Source organism: Schistocerca gregaria, unplaced genomic scaffold, assembly GCF_023897955.1.
Source record: "Schistocerca gregaria isolate iqSchGreg1 unplaced genomic scaffold, iqSchGreg1.2 ptg000215l, whole genome shotgun sequence".
Classification (NCBI taxonomy): domain Eukaryota; kingdom Metazoa; phylum Arthropoda; class Insecta; order Orthoptera; family Acrididae; genus Schistocerca; species Schistocerca gregaria.
In genome coordinates, this window is record NW_026061743.1 from 45,225 (window position 1) to 59,996 (window position 14,772).

At 50.5% G+C, this 14,772-nt stretch overlaps 3 protein-coding genes and 1 long non-coding RNA gene across 5 annotated transcripts; 2 read left to right on the plus strand and 2 right to left on the minus strand.

Moving 5' to 3' along the window:
- Positions 1–506: 506 nt before the first annotated feature.
- LOC126305015 (uncharacterized) lies at positions 507–1,797 on the minus strand. 2 transcript variants are annotated; one of them, XM_049992002.1, is made up of 3 exons: positions 1,741–1,797; positions 877–1,648; positions 507–800 (listed from the first exon to the last, which is right to left on the minus strand). In XM_049992002.1, the coding sequence occupies exons 2-3, from the start codon at positions 1,639–1,641 to the stop codon at positions 540–542; spliced, it is 1,026 nt and encodes a 341-aa protein (XP_049847959.1). In that variant the 5' UTR covers positions 1,642–1,648; positions 1,741–1,797; the 3' UTR covers positions 507–539. The 2 variants fall into 2 exon arrangements, with proteins under 2 accessions (XP_049847959.1, XP_049847958.1); XM_049992001.1 differs by lacking the exon at positions 1,741–1,797 and having other exon boundaries at positions 877–1,682.
- Positions 1,798–3,396: 1,599 nt separating this feature from the next.
- On the plus strand, positions 3,397–5,462 carry LOC126305017 (uncharacterized). The gene is made up of 4 exons (XM_049992003.1): positions 3,397–3,544; positions 3,650–3,911; positions 4,042–4,471; positions 4,545–5,462. Exons 1-4 carry the CDS (start codon positions 3,494–3,496, stop codon positions 5,422–5,424), a joined length of 1,623 nt encoding a protein of 540 aa, XP_049847960.1. The 5' UTR covers positions 3,397–3,493; the 3' UTR covers positions 5,425–5,462.
- On the minus strand, positions 5,407–8,684 carry LOC126305001 (uncharacterized). Its single transcript, XM_049991986.1, has 3 exons — positions 8,465–8,684; positions 8,160–8,306; positions 5,407–8,079 (listed from the first exon to the last, which is right to left on the minus strand). The coding sequence occupies exons 1-3, from the start codon at positions 8,554–8,556 to the stop codon at positions 5,835–5,837; spliced, it is 2,484 nt and encodes an 827-aa protein (XP_049847943.1). The 5' UTR covers positions 8,557–8,684; the 3' UTR covers positions 5,407–5,834.
- Positions 8,685–8,874: 190 nt separating this feature from the next.
- LOC126305019 (uncharacterized) lies at positions 8,875–9,734 on the plus strand. Its single transcript, XR_007553290.1, has 4 exons — positions 8,875–8,911; positions 8,996–9,043; positions 9,197–9,291; positions 9,377–9,734. It is a non-coding gene; the product is annotated as an uncharacterized LOC126305019 (long non-coding RNA).
- The last annotated feature ends 5,038 nt before the right edge of the window (positions 9,735–14,772 follow it).

The following is a 14,772-nucleotide window of genomic DNA, read 5'->3' on the forward strand; positions in this document are numbered from 1 at the left end:
CGGTTGAAAGACAAATTCCAAATGGTGCAGAACTATGCGATGGCACTTCGAGGCAAGTGTATCAAGCAGGAGAAAGTATAGCCTAATCCCAAAATGAGGGAGAGACAAATCTAGAATCCATTTTTGACTTGTCTCAACTGGAAGCAAATCGGAGCGAAGTGGAGTATTAGTTGAATCGCTTGGGATGTGTCTTTATGCATGGATGAAGCCATGAATTTTTCGTATTTAAATAGGGGATCATCAACGCAGAGAGCATGGACTGATTGACAAATTTTGAATAACTGTTTAGACCATCATGTACCCAGCTGATTAGACCGAAGGTTTCAGAAAGCTGGAGCTGAATGAAAGAGATCAAAACGGATATCTCATTTCTACGTATAAACCCCGAGAATTTAGAAGAGATGACAATTATGATGCTGCACCTAACGCACCAATATTATCAGGCTGACAAAAAAAACCGGAACTTGTATCGTACAAATTACGGGCCAGCTCTGTCGAATTTAAATTTTGATTTAAAGTTTAGGACAGATGTGTGCAGTTCATTTATTAACGAAGCAGTAATACATAAGCACATTACGGTATACGAACTGCGCGTACTTCATCGCATAATAATGAGAAATAGCTCCTGCCAAGACAAAACAGTGCCAAATATTATGACTTGCAAGAAAGCAATCAAATTTTCCAGGAAAGATCGACTCTGGATATTTTTTCAAATATATTAAAGCCCCGCTAGTGTAAAAAAAACCCATCAAAACCAACTTTGAAAGCAGAGTCAACAAATGGGCTTCATTATATATAGACTATAGGAGATTTTACAGTTAGAAATAAGATCAACTCAAAAACGCAATCCATATTATTATAATTCATATGCCGTACGAAAACATGGGGAAGTACAATGACGCCGAAAAGTCCTAGACCTAAAAACAAAGAAACTCTGAACTTCTCGCCATTTGGTTTGTGGATGCCTGATGTCCATATTGTCTTTAGCGTAAGTAGCCCTAGAAGAGTGATCATGGACCCGAATCCATATCTCCAAATAGAATGCTCTCTGCAGCTGTACACGTAGTAGAGTATTGGATAATAACTTCCTACAATAAGAACTACAATACCCGTGTAGTCCAATTTTGCAGTGAGATCGTAGCATTCAGAAGAACAGCAATTATACAGGTGAAATATTGTTGAAAACGCCATCATAGTCATAGCTGAGACAAAAAAACACAATGTAACTGTCATCTCTTCTATGGTTCCCTCTGCTAGCCATGTATTGTATGACACTAATGCTAAATCTAAAAACAACCAAAACCCTAAGAAGTGGGTCCAAATGTTGATGGTTTCATTGTGCCACGTGAGAAAGGTTTTTGTACTTGACCATAAATCGAGATTAACTCTGTATCCGCCTAATATATATGGGTTATGCTTGAGGTAACCTGGGAGATGGCAATAACTGTATAGCTTGAGGTTTGAAGAAAATAACTTGAAAATTGCATGTTCCAAGCTGAGTAGATAACTCTTGTTCTTTTTCCCTGAGACTTCTGCTGAGCAAGAGTTTACACTGTAACAGTTATCAGCTCCTCTGCAATAAACGTTTTCTTCGCATATTTGATCTCCAAGTAAATCCTGTGCTGAAATACCAGTCTGCATTTTTAGACTTACATATATATTGAAGGCCAAGATATTGTGGTATTAGTGAATTAAAACACTTGGATAGACATAAAAACGTAAACTTTTTTGTGGACCTACAATTGGCCTTGCGCCTTGACACCAAAAAATTGGCGCCCTCAGAAAATACGGTGTGTGACTTTTATATAACGTCAGTACTACATTACTCTAGGTATGAACCTGTTTAAAATTTAGTATTTATGAGTTCATTCTATATTCTAACTCAGCATTTGACAAGCCTGTCATCTCACGACACAAATACCACTATGAAAATGAGTATTGAGTGTGTTGGCACAGCGTGTGAAGTCTATCAAAAAATGCAAAATTTTGAAAAGCGCGTGGCATTGGTCATAGTTATTTCAGATACAGTAACTAGATGGTAAATAACCATATAGAGAGCTGAATGCACATTGACACATAAGGCAAAAACTACTTTGATCTGTTTATGTTCATTGTTATCAATACGAAGATGACACAAAACCAAAAGAATTTAGACAAGCGAATATAGTTTTTACTCTATCGGCAGTCAACTGCGCTTTTAGCTGTGAGAAGTAATTAGGATTCACGCGGTAAAGTGTGAATGACTTGCAGGGCCCAAATTATGCAGTGTGCAAATTTAAATGTGTATGACAATAATTAATGCCTTGTTGAATTTAAGATAGAGTCCCATCTGCTGTGTAAAGATTTGTCTTTTTGAGAAGGCGCTGACTCAGGGTACCTAATATTCCAGGCCCTGTAGAACTTACCGAGTTTGTCCGTAAGAGGTCACTCATTAATTGCTTGCTAAGGTCTAGGACCTTGCCTTTGTCAGAGGTGCCAAAAAACAATTTTTGCAGTGCAGAATCAAAATTATGCGTTCTAAGTGCCTCGAATACAATGAAGCTGAACAGATAGAATCCATTAATGACGGTGCTACAATGCAAAAATAGCGGCGGGGGTCCTTCCGGTCAACATTGTTTTAAATTCTATGTTATCATCCAATAAAAAGAACAGTCCTTTTACTAAGAATACTTAGATCGTCATGTCAGGAAGTAAACATGTACACATAAAAAAAATCGAACGTATTCTTCTAAGTGCAGCCTACGATAGAGAATGCATAAAATTAATTGGTAGCAGTAGGCTCGATCGTAACAATAATAGGCGCATTGAAAGTAACCAAACTTATCTAAAATTATACTTTAAATCATACTTAAGTGGCTTGAAGGAGCCATGCATAAAAATACAGGTCAAAAGCATTGTACCATTAAACAAGGGTTTATACGGTTTTTATAGTTCTGGCATTTAGTTTTTCATTTTCAAAAAACCATGTCTGTTTGATTACAACATGAGAAAGCCTGTAGGGACACTGTAGGGCGGCTATCAACTTCAGGCTTTAAAAGTACAATACTTTTGCCGTTTGTTGTATTGATCTAGGAAGAAATTGACGCGCTTTCTTGCACGAAAAATCAGTACCTTATAGTTCTAGCTTCACGTTGCTATTTTCTGGTTCAAAAGCCGTCCGTTGCACAGCTCTTTACCAGGAGATACAATGACCAATTTCAAGCCTATTTTAGACTCGATTGTCTTAGCACATCATCTAGCTACGAAATGAACGGATGGCCGATACATGTTCGGCTAAGTTTCTAGCGAAGTGAACAAACGACGAACAAGATAGAGCTGGAAAATGCTACAAAAAAGTGACCATCAAATTTAAAAATGTTCAAATTATGTGCAAAATTGTTATCCCAAAATATTTGCGCTTAGTAGAAAAAGCCGATCGTTTTACCACGTTGCACATTGTGCAGCTGGAATTGTCTACCCTATCCGCGTTACAAAAAAAGAGCAACTGCGGAAGATGTTTCATGTTTCGTGGAAGAGAGCATGTGCCAGTAATCGTGGGCGAAACGTACTCTGTTCATTCGAAAAATATTCTTAAAATCGAGCCGTCATAAATTGTTTGACTGACAATTGACAGTGTCGAGAATTAACATTAGAAATTTTGCTGATTTAGGTTTGCTTGAACAGCAAGATTTCTACCCAGGCCCAGCACCTAATTAAAAGATATACCGGATCTTGTAGACGGCTGTTTGTCGAAAGGAAAAATGGAAGCTTGTTCAATACAACGAAGAAACAAATAGATTGCTTTTCTAGCAAAACTGCGGTTACCATACCACCTATTGTGACCTCCTTCCTTCTAAAAGCACGCTATACCTACCCGTCGTCGAACCGGGAACCTAATTCCGTACGTTCAGAACTTGCAGAAACTACAAAAGGTACGGTGATCTAGACACACAGATAAATGCTTCTTGCGAAGCAGAAGCGACCGCATTTAGTCTCCATAACCACTTCTGACAAAAAGGCTTTGAACTCATAGCGTCCAATCTTACTTTATTTTTTATACAGAATCTAAACCCTTATCAGAAAAGCTTCCTGATTACAAACGAGTTCTCGTTACTTTGAACCGTTTTGGACCTCTTATGCACCTCGATCCTATTTTACTCTTCAAACTGGCTAAAATTTACAGACCTTATTTTACCCTCATTATTCTGGCGATTTGTATAGCAATCTGTATCTTGACCTATTTCTTCAATTTCGATCGCATGAATTTCGCGGGAATTGATCACAAATATTGGGGTGGAGAATACTATCGCATACTTACAGCGCCCTTGTTCCACATTCATTACTTTCACTTATTCATAAGTTCAGGCATCTTGCTCACTTTTGGAATTGCAATAGAAATGGCGGCAGGACCTCTAGCATTGGCTGCACTCATTTTCATTCCAGGGGTAGTGGGCGTGACAACAAGCTTTTATACACCTGAGAACGCACTCGAGTACGCAGAAAAGTAAATACTGCTTCAAATCCGACAGATAATCTGACCATGTTAACTCTCTCTAAAAATGTAGGATTTACAAAGATCGCATCCAAACCGGTCTGTGGCCCAGCCTTTGTGCCATGGTTGCATTTTTTTGGACCGGGATCTATAAACGAACGCCCAACTATATAATCAACTCATCTGGCAAGGATAAAATTCACAAAATCAGATCAAGATTGCTCATTCACGCTTTGTCTAAAAGAAAAATCTCAGCTGTCTGCATCCTTTTCCTGGGAATTTTCGGGAAAATACCGTTGGTCGACAACAATCTTTATTCTTCTGTCGCTGGAGCATTGACGGGCGTGGCGATGGGCATGTTGTGGCCTAAATACCCAGGGCTGGCTCTATCTGCTGGACTGTCCATTGCCGGGCTATCTGTATCGCTGGCCCATTACCCGGTATGGGATTTACGCTTTCAATGCTTCAACGTCGCAAAAGCCTGGGAAAGGGCCGAGTTTTTGAAGGCCAGAGAATGGCTACGATTAGTCGAGCGTGAGTTGTCCCAGTATAACGTACACAACAATTGGACGTATATTATTCTCGCCTTAACAGAGATGGCATGTGGGCATACCAGCGCCTCGATGAGCAGTGCAAAGAAGGCTCGGATTGATGATCTCATATTTCGAGATGAGCTGCTACAATTTAAAGAACAGTCGCTATTTGCTTCAGAAGAGAGCAAACAGCTGCGCAATGACAGGCTTACCACTAGACTACGTCGGCTTATCGACAGAGTGGAATCAATACACCAAACGGAGCTCAGCAATTCGGCCTGGGTCACGATGAACGATAGAAACGTCTATCGATTATTTGAGCTCGTTTTCTTGCCGCTCGAAGGGAGAAATTTAGATTTGAAAGAAATGCAAGAGAAAATTGCGTCTGAATACGAGGGATTGTTTGACGTAAAGAAATAAAGAAAGTGATGAATCGTCATTGTTTATGCAAAGCTGAACCGCGGTTGTCGTACATACTGAGAACTAATGGTAAAAGTATTGCGTCCGATTTTTAGCTCCCAAGTTTTTTTTACACGACTTTTTCATGGAAGCAGGTGCTAGCCCCCGTTGCGGTGACATTTAGACTTTTTCGCAAAAATTTTCCGTTTACCCGAAAGCTTGAAAACGCAAGAGCAGGTGTTGACGCGCAGATTCGCGCACGAGATATAGTGGTCGCCCGTATTGGCTCGAAGAAAGAGGGTGGTCTGCGCAAATGTCACCGACGAGGTACAGCTGCGAGTTACATTCGGAGTCGAGTGCCCCTCTCATGAAGACGGGTCACTGGGTCGAGCAGGAGGAAGATTCCGCGGCGCACGTGAGGAACGTGGAGCTCAGAAGCCGAATTCGTCGAGGTGGAAATCTTCGGAGGTGGTCAGCAACCTGTCATTTTTGTTTTTGCTGTCTTTCAAAACGGTGAACATTCTGTCAGAGGATATCATCCTATTGATCACAGCGGAGATGATGGCACGCTGGTAATGAACGTCTTCGTGGCTTTTAAGAAGATCCGCGTTGTCTTCCAGGTACCAGTTCAGCAATTGGTGCTGAGTGACTACCTTGCACTCAGGGTTCATCTCGTTGTAGCGGTGAAAGTAAAGGATGAGGAGGTTTCGAATTCGGTTGTATTCGTCTCTTGTCATTTTTGCCTTCACGATTCCCCCTTTGACAGGGGTCGGACAGGGGAGACCGCTAGTGGGTGCGTCATCTGCTGGAAGGGGCGCTGGTTCATCGGGAACGGGACCGGGCGACTGATTGAACACGTCGTTGCTTCCGTTATAAAGTGGCCCTTCTCTTAGATCGTGTTCGATTTCCACGTCTTCGGAGTAGACGTTGACGATGGATTGCTTGAGAAGTCTCACGGCTTCTTCGACAAACGTCTCCGTGATCAGTTCTTCTAGATGTACGCGCGCTATTGCTTCAGAGAGGCGGATGATTGACTCCAGTTGGCGAACGGTGATCCTCCAGGCCATTTTTCCTTTTCCTTGGTCGTTCGCCCGCAGCTTGCAGTACTCTTCGACAATGCGGCCAAGCGCTCTCTGGCTCAGTTGTGGCTTCACCGACTGAGCGAATCGTATGTAGCGCTGAATTTGCTGCTGCGTGTAGTCGGCCTTTAGGGCGTGGTCTCTTATCTGGTGAACGCCGACGATGTGTCTCGCAATGTTGCAATCGATTACCGGATCGTTTTTATCCAAGACGACGAACAGGAGGTCGAATCTGGACATGATGGCCGGTGTTATCGTCAAGTTGGCCTTTAGACTGCGGCTTTTGTCGTACCGTCCCCCTATGGGATTGGCAGCAGCTAAAATGGACGTTTTGGCATTCAGCGTTGCGTGGATGCCGGCTTTGGATATGGAGATGGTCTGTTGTTCCATGGCTTCGTGAATTGCTACTTGGTCCGATGGGTTCATCTTGTCGAATTCGTCGATACAGCAAATTCCGGAGTCGGCAAGCATGAGCGCGCCGGCTTCTATGTTGTATTCGCCAGTGTCGGAGTCCTTCACGATGGTAGCCGTGAGGCCGGCGGCGCTGGACGCTTTTCCGGACGTATAGATGGCTCGTGGAACAAGGCCGATGATGTATTTGAGGAACTGAGATTTGGCGACCGATGGATCGCCCACGATACAGACGTTGATGTCTCCCCTCAAAGCCATTCCCTCCTTTGTGGATTTATGCACGCCGCCGAAGAGCATCAGCAGAATGCCCTTCTTGATATCGTCGTGGCCGAATATAGTGGGCGCGATGCTTCGAGCTAGTTTGCGGTACAAATTATGGTCTTTCCGCATTCGATAAATTTCCTCCTTTTCCTCAGCGGTAAACTGCGACGCGATGTCCTCCTCTTCTAAGATGTCATCTCGAATGTTGATCATGTTGATCTGCGTGTGCGCCGGCTGCACGGCGGACGCAAGAAACGCGAGGCGATATGTCAGCTCGCGAACGCCCAAACTCTTTAAACCGGTAACACCTTCAGATTCTAAAGTTTCTCTGTTGTTCTTCCCCGCGCGCAATTCCGGCACGGACTGGACGGATCCGCCTGGGTATCTCATGGCAGACACGTCAGGAATAACAATGAGCATGCCGGTAAAAATGCACTTGTCGCCCGCTTTGGCCTTCTCGACGGCGTCTTGGCGGAGAATCACGTCCATGTGTCTGGGAATGGATCCGGGCGGAATTTCGTTGGTATTTTCTTGAACCCGCACCTTCTGCCAATCGACGAACTTGCTCTCTTCAATGTCCAGGTGCCACCTGGACGTGTTCTGGCACGCGTTGTTCTTGCATATGAAGGGCTCCGTGTAGCGGTAGCGCTGTTCCAAGTTGTTGACCCGAGTCTGACAGTCTAGGCATACGAAGGATCCAAAAAGAAGTTCCGGGCGCACGTCGCTCGTTCTCGTGATGGTAGCGCAAAAAGAAGACAGCTGGCCAATGGTGGAGGATTTCAAGTCGCGAAGTTTGGAAACAGTCGACAAATTGTAGAAATGAACCCAAAATTCTTTGTCCCGAGAGTTACTGCATTCAATCGCGTAGTCCTCGTGGTATCTTCTCACCAAAATCTGGACCGCCATTCGGAGCTGATTTTCGTAGCTAGCGTCAAAAAAAAAAAAGAGCTCATTATTGATCGATCCCCTTTGCACAACCCTTAAGCTATAGCCCGACGAACGCACTGGCAATAGTCCTGTTCGATCGCCGTCGCCAACAAAACGTTGAAGGACAGAACCTGCGCATAGTCGATGTAGACGCTGTTTCCTAAATTCTCTTTCATGGTACGAAGTTGGACCAGGTAGTCTTTTGTTTGGCCATCAGAAGAAAACCTGAGCGCGCGTCAATGCAAGCGATCTCCATCTAAAAGCCCAAGAAGAGAATGCGCTGAGCTCTCGCGCGCGGCGGGAGCCCGAATTCCTCTTGAAAAAGAGAGCGCAATCCGTCATCGATTCGACGACTCACGGGCAGGGCCCGTGTAGAGACATACTCTTCTAAAAAAGTTATGAACAGCTCCCTGACCAGCTCGGCTTTCTGGTCCTTAAACGCATGTGCATTTGAGGCTCCATAGACAGGCTCCATGACGAAGCCATAGTGGTGATTATTTGAAAGTTTTTTCCCACTGCTCTGTGTGTGTGCACACGCGCCCTTCAAAAGAAAAAAAATAATTGCGGGCGCGAATGAGGGCCCCTTTCCCGTCACACGGCCAGAGACGAACTTTAACTCAAAAAAAAACTGGGGTTCGACAAGCAGGCGCAGGAGCTTCGGCACAACGTAAGCTGAGTGGCCCGTGTGGCCGCGAGACCCCCGGGCTATCTGCGCTCCATCCGCGCTGGCGTTGGATAATTAAAAAAAGTATTTTAGTTAACGTTGAAAAATTTTGGGGCTATTTCGGTTCAAAACGTTTCTAATGTGTAAACATCTTCCGAAAGCACAGGTACATATTACAACTTTCCGAGCGCTCGGGTTTTGTTGAGCGTGCGGGCATTGAATGGCGTTGCTCAAACTGTTATCAATTTAGGTGTCGATTCGGGCCCCTTGCTGCCACAAGTGGTTCGATTGTGCCGAAGTACGATTTTTTTTTATCTGTTTTGACTTAGTCCGATGTTCTCCAAACCGCGAGAACGGCCCCGACCGTCGAGCCGCAGCGGACGGTTAAAAAGAGAGTTGATGGAGATGCTAATATTTCGGGCGTTCGGCCATTTTCTTGCGCGTGCTTTAGTGCCATCGGGCTACTCAGGACCACGACCTGTTGAAGGTTTTTGAGATCACATTCGCGTGCAAGCGGTGCAAAAAGGTGTTTCGAAAAGACTTGAGGTTCGGCGTTAGGCGGCCGCTTGAGGCGCATTTGCTTCCTTCTTCCTCAGGGTCTAACTGTGGTTTTTGAATGGCGGTTGGGCAGAGAATTCGAAGAGCAAGACGAGTATTGTCCCTGGTGTGACAACCACTTCGCGATTCCTCAAGAGAGGGCGATGCCCAAAATCGCCGTTTCTCTGGAGGGAACGGGACAGATGGTTCGAGACGAGAGAGAGAGGGCGAGGCACATCGACTCGATTGAACGCATGGGCGAAGGGCTGTTGTGACGTTGGAAGGTGTGGTCGAATTTCGTAGCGATAGGATGTCAGACGGTTGTTCTGGTTTTACGCGTTTCGCTCGATGCCTCGCGCGGTGTCAGAGCCGCCGCCCTTTTTTTTTTTGAAATAAATGCCGTTGATATTGAAGAAAGCGGCGAGATCGGGTTCACTTGAAACCTGAGCAGACTTCCTTTTTTTTTGTAGCGTGTTTTTTGAGGTACGAAGAAGCCGGATTCGCGGATGGTCGGCAGGCGGTCGAGAAGGGTTGTCGGTGTCGTCGTGAGGCCGCGTCTGAGTTGCGCCGGGTCGGGTTGGTGCGGCGACGGGGGGTTTGGGCGCGCAGAGGCGGTGCGAATACGTACTACAAAAATCGTTTTCTAATTTGCCGCCACGCACGATTTTCGGTCGCTCTGAATTTTTGGTAGGTGCATTGCATTTTTGCGCATTTTGCTGGACTTTCTACGGGAACCGGGTCTGGCAGAGGTGCGGGAGCTTCGACGGACTCGATTGGCTGGGGAACAGTTTGAGCCAGAATTCGTCGGTGCGCGCGAAAAAGCACGTTAGAGTTTACGTTTCGTTTGGACAGAGAGCGGAGCGAGCGGCAAGGGGGGTCCGGTACCAGAGTGAAACCGATGGACGCGTCGCGCCGGCTCGAGAGGAGCCTGAGTCTGCGGGGGCGAGATCTGCACAATGGAATTTTGTTGAAGTTGTTTGAAAGAGTGATGTCGATATATCTTTTGATGAAGATATCCACCAAGGAGATGAAGGGGTTGCTCTTGTATGTGCTCAACACGACGTACCAGCTCATGGACCGCTTGGAGCGGCCTCTGAGCGTTGGCGGGGCGAGCGGTGCCGAAGTGGCCGCGTTGTTGGGGTTTGAAGAGGACGGGCGAGACGAGGCGCTGGAATCGAGCCGGTCGGACGGGGCCGAAAGGCGGTTGACGAAGGGGAGTTTCGAATCGAAGAAGTCGCGAGCCGGTTGCTCGCGGTATCTAGAGTCGAGAAGGAAAGAAAGTGGGAGCGAGAGTGCGACGGAGAGTGTGTCAGAAGAGGGGGGGGTGTCCGTTCGCGAGCCTTCGAGGTGGTCGAAGTCCGCCAGAGGGGGTTTGGAGAAGCAGCAAGAAAAGTACAGAGCGGCGATCGAGAGGATGGTGGAGGCGGACGGTCGCTCGTCCGAGTTGTTGAGGGCGAGGATTCAGGAGGTTTTGAACGTGCTGAACAAGGGGAGCGTGAAGGAGATTTCCAAGCTGAAGATGATCGGGAAGAAGCGAGCGGAGCAGATACTTAGCAAGAAGGGTGAAGTTTCGTTTGCTGGTCTGGAGCAGCTGGCGTGGATAGGATTTAGAGAAAAGAGCATTGTGTCTTTCTTCAAGAGGAACGTGGTGGAGTTCTGCGGGGGGTGTCAAGAATAGAGGCGTGGGGGGGGTGGTTGCGGATGGGAGGGGGGTAGGTGGAAAAGGGGGGGTGAGGTGGGGGAGGCGTTTTTTTTTTTTTTTTTTTTGTTAGGATTTTTAAGAGAGAGCGATGGTCATAGAAGTTTTAGCTCTGTGTTGATGTGGGAATTGTGAGAGTTTGGCATTTGGACTCGATGTACCACGTGGTGCGGGTTGATGTGAATTGCCTCGAATTTAGGGTTTCGAGGAGTGCTAAGGTACGCGCGAGGCGGGTGGGGCGGTCGTGTGTGTGTGTGTTTTTTTTGTTGGCCCGGATTAGAGAGGAGCTGACCGAGGGTGGGAAGGCGAGCTGGAAGGGGAGGAGGAGCGGTGCGAGAAGGGCGCGGATGGCGAGAGTGTGCGAGTGGAGAGTTCTGGGAGCGAGAGTGCGCGGAAGGTGGAGAGGGGGGGGGGGTGGGGAGGCGGTCGACGGGCGGAGTGGCGTTGGTTGGGGGTAGAAGGTGGTACCACCAGATAGACCCGGAGCGCCTGAGGATGGAGTGCGGGAGGGAGGCGCCTTGCAGGCCGTATTACCGTGGGGTAAGGAACCCGTATTCGCTGGAGCCGTTCAGGATGTTGAAGAGGTTGGTGGAGTGGTCGGAGCCGAGGAGTCAGTACGCGGGGATAGAGAAGTTGGACAGGGATTTGAGGCCGCCGGGGGAGTTGGAGGAGGACGATGTGTACGGGTTCATGCGAGGGGGGCGTACGTGGCACAGCAGGCCGTACTGGTACCGTTCGCCGGTGGGGTTTTTCCAGCACCCGGACAACGGGACGGAGGAGCTTGGTGAGTTGTACGAGGAGTTGTTGAGGTTTCGGGGGGAGAGGGGGAGGAGGAGCATGTTTATGAGATACATGGGTTACGTGTGGTACATGATGAGGGGTGGGACGTATTCGGTGTCGGAGGAGAGGTTGGAGAGGTTGTTGGAGGAGTTGAGGGGGGTGAAGTTGGACCCGAGGACGAGGGGGACGTTTACGCAGACGACGTCGAGGTTGGAGAGCGAGATAAGGGGTCAGTTGAGGAAGGTGAGGATATATATGGCGGAGGACTGGAAGAGTTTTTGGAGGGAGAACCCGCCGGTGGAGCCGTGGGAGGTGCCGGCGGGGTGGGCGGAGCCGGACCCGCACGTGTTGGTGAGGAACAGGCCGTCGTTGGTGTTGGTGAGGGACATGGCGGTGGGGTCGTCGGCGATAGAGGAGGAGATAGCGGCGATAAAGTCGCTGCACGAGAGGTTTGCGCCGTGGGAGACGGTGAAGTGCGCGTTGGTGATGCCGTTGGAGTTGATGTTTCCGGAGAGGGTGTTGGTGAGGAGGACGGTGTTGGAGAGGGAGAGGGAGAGGAGGGAGCAGAGGAGCGCGGGGGTCGATGAACGCGGGAGCGGTGAACATGATAGTGGAGTATGTGCCGGGGTGGAACCACGCTACGCACGCGTTTGAGTACGGGAGGAGGAACACGGTGGACAGACAGGTGAGGGAGGAGGACGAGATGAGGAGCAGGTACCCGGAGTCGTTGGAGGAGTTTGGGAGGCGTCGGGACAATTATCCGGTGCACGCGAACGTGTTGTTTGTGTGGAGGTGTCAGCCGGATCCGGTGTACGCGAGTTACGCGCAGGTGTCGGAGAGGGAGAACCTGAACATGTTGGCGGCGTACCAGGCGGGAGACGTGGAGGGGGCGAGGGAGAGGGTGCCGGAGGGGGTGAGAGAGAGGGGGGGGGGGAGGGGGGGGGAGAAGGAGTTGGTTGGGGGTGGCGTGGCCGGAGGTGGAGCACGAGAGGAGGAGTGGGAGGTGGGTGACGGTGGAGGATTACGAGCAGAACGAGTTGGTGGTGAGGAGAGAGATGGGGGGGGGAGGGGAGAGGTGGGAGGGGGGGGAGGAGTCGTTCGGGAGCAGGGTGAGGAGGAACGAGAGGGTGGAGGCGTTTAGGAGGAACGTGGAGTATTTGTTGTCGGGGGGGGGAGAGGGGGTTAGCGGAGAGGGCGAGAGCGCTGTGGAGGGGGGAGGGGCCGGGGAAGTCGGTGGGGCTGGTGGAGTTGGCGAGGGAGTTGGCGAGGGAGGCGAGGGAGTACGCGAGGGAGAGGTTGGGGGGGGTGGAGGCGAGTGAGAGGAGGGTGGGATACATGTACCGGTATTTTGGGAGGGGGGGGGGGGAGAAGAGAGGGGCGGGGGACGGGGGGAGGGAGGAGAGAGAGGCGCGAGTACGGGACGGGGGGAGGGAGGAGGGAGAGGCGCGAGTGCGGGACGGGGGGAGGGAGGAGGGAGAGGCGCGAGTGCGGGACGGAGAGGGAGTCGGAGGGGCGCGAGTGCGGGACGGAGAGGGAGTCGGAGGGGCGCGAGGGGCGCGAGCGCGGGACGGAGAGGGAGTCGGAGGAGTGGGAGAGGGAGTTTTGCGAGGCGTTGGGGCCGGGGGCGTGGGGGAGGTACAGGAGGTGGAGGGAGTGGTGGGGGGGGTGGAGAGCGGTGAGGGGGGGGGTGGGGAGTTGGGTGAGGGTGGTGAGAGGGGTGTCGGCGGCGGTGGTGAGGGTGACGGGGAACGTGGTTAGGAACGCGTTGGACGGGTGCGTGAAGGCGTACCCGAGAGATCCGGTGGAGGCGGAGGTGAGGGCGGTGAGGGGAGCGAGCGAGTGGGCGGTGAGGAAGAAGTTTTGGGGTAGGTGGAGAGAGGAGTTGAAGAGGGTGAGGAGCGTGGAGGACGAGTTGCCGGGGGTGGAGAGGGTGAGGGCGCGTTTGTACGAGGAGACGAGGCCGCACCACTACAATGGGGAGCCGAGGTGGGAGTTGTTTGGAGAGTCGCTGCGTTTGGAGAGGCCGGACATGGATCCGTTGGTGGAGAGTGCGGTGAGGGAGGAGATGGGCGAGGGGGGGAGGGAGGGCGACTTGCTGCCGTGGGGGGAGACGCCGGAGGTGGGAAGGAACAGGAGGAATTACACGGCGAAGGTTTTGAACGCGGCGATAGAGGGGTACGGGGGGTCGAGGAGGAGGTCCGAGCACGCGTTCGTGGAGCAGATGTTGAGGTTGGAGTGGAGGAGGAGGCAGGTGGACGTGGGGAGGGCGGTGGAGGAGATGGGCGGGTGGGGGGAGGCGAGAGGAGAGAGAGGCGCGGAGGGGGAGGAGGAGGCGGGGTGGGAGGCGATGAGGGAGCAATACGAGGCGTACTGCAGGGAGTTCGAGGTGAACAAGGAGGCGTTGAGGCCATACGGTAGGGAGGCGGAGAAGGGTGACGAGTCGGACTTTGGAAGGATGTTGATGGAGGTGCAGCCGTTTTTGGACTTGTGCGACGCGAATCCCGGGAGCGCGGAGGCGAGAGTGTTTTTGATGTTCAAGTTGGAGGAATTGTCGTCGTCGTCGTTCTTTAGCCCGAGGTGGTCGCCGGAGGATGCGGAGAAGGCGAGATGGATGGACGAGTTTGCGACGTGGACGAGTTCGGTGTTGTCGGTGAGGCCGGAGGTGAGGGACGGCGTGTTTGGGAGGCGGGAGAAGTACCCGACGTTGGTGGCGGCGCGCCAGGTGCCGCATTACGACACGTTTCAGACGCCGAGGGACCTGGTGCTGTCTCTGGGGTGTCCGCAGACGTCGATGGAGGGGTTCGAGTCCCACCCGAGGTACCCGTTTCTGAGGGTGTCGGGCGACGGCACGTACGTGGACTTGAACGCGGACGGCAGTTTTGAGTACGTATTGCGAGCGGCGAAGTCTCTGGCGCCGGAGGACGACTTGGTGCACTCGCTGCTGTCGAAGTCTCCGTACCAGCGCCTGGAGGAGCAGCGCGCACGGCCGAGGGACGTGGCGCGCGCGTACG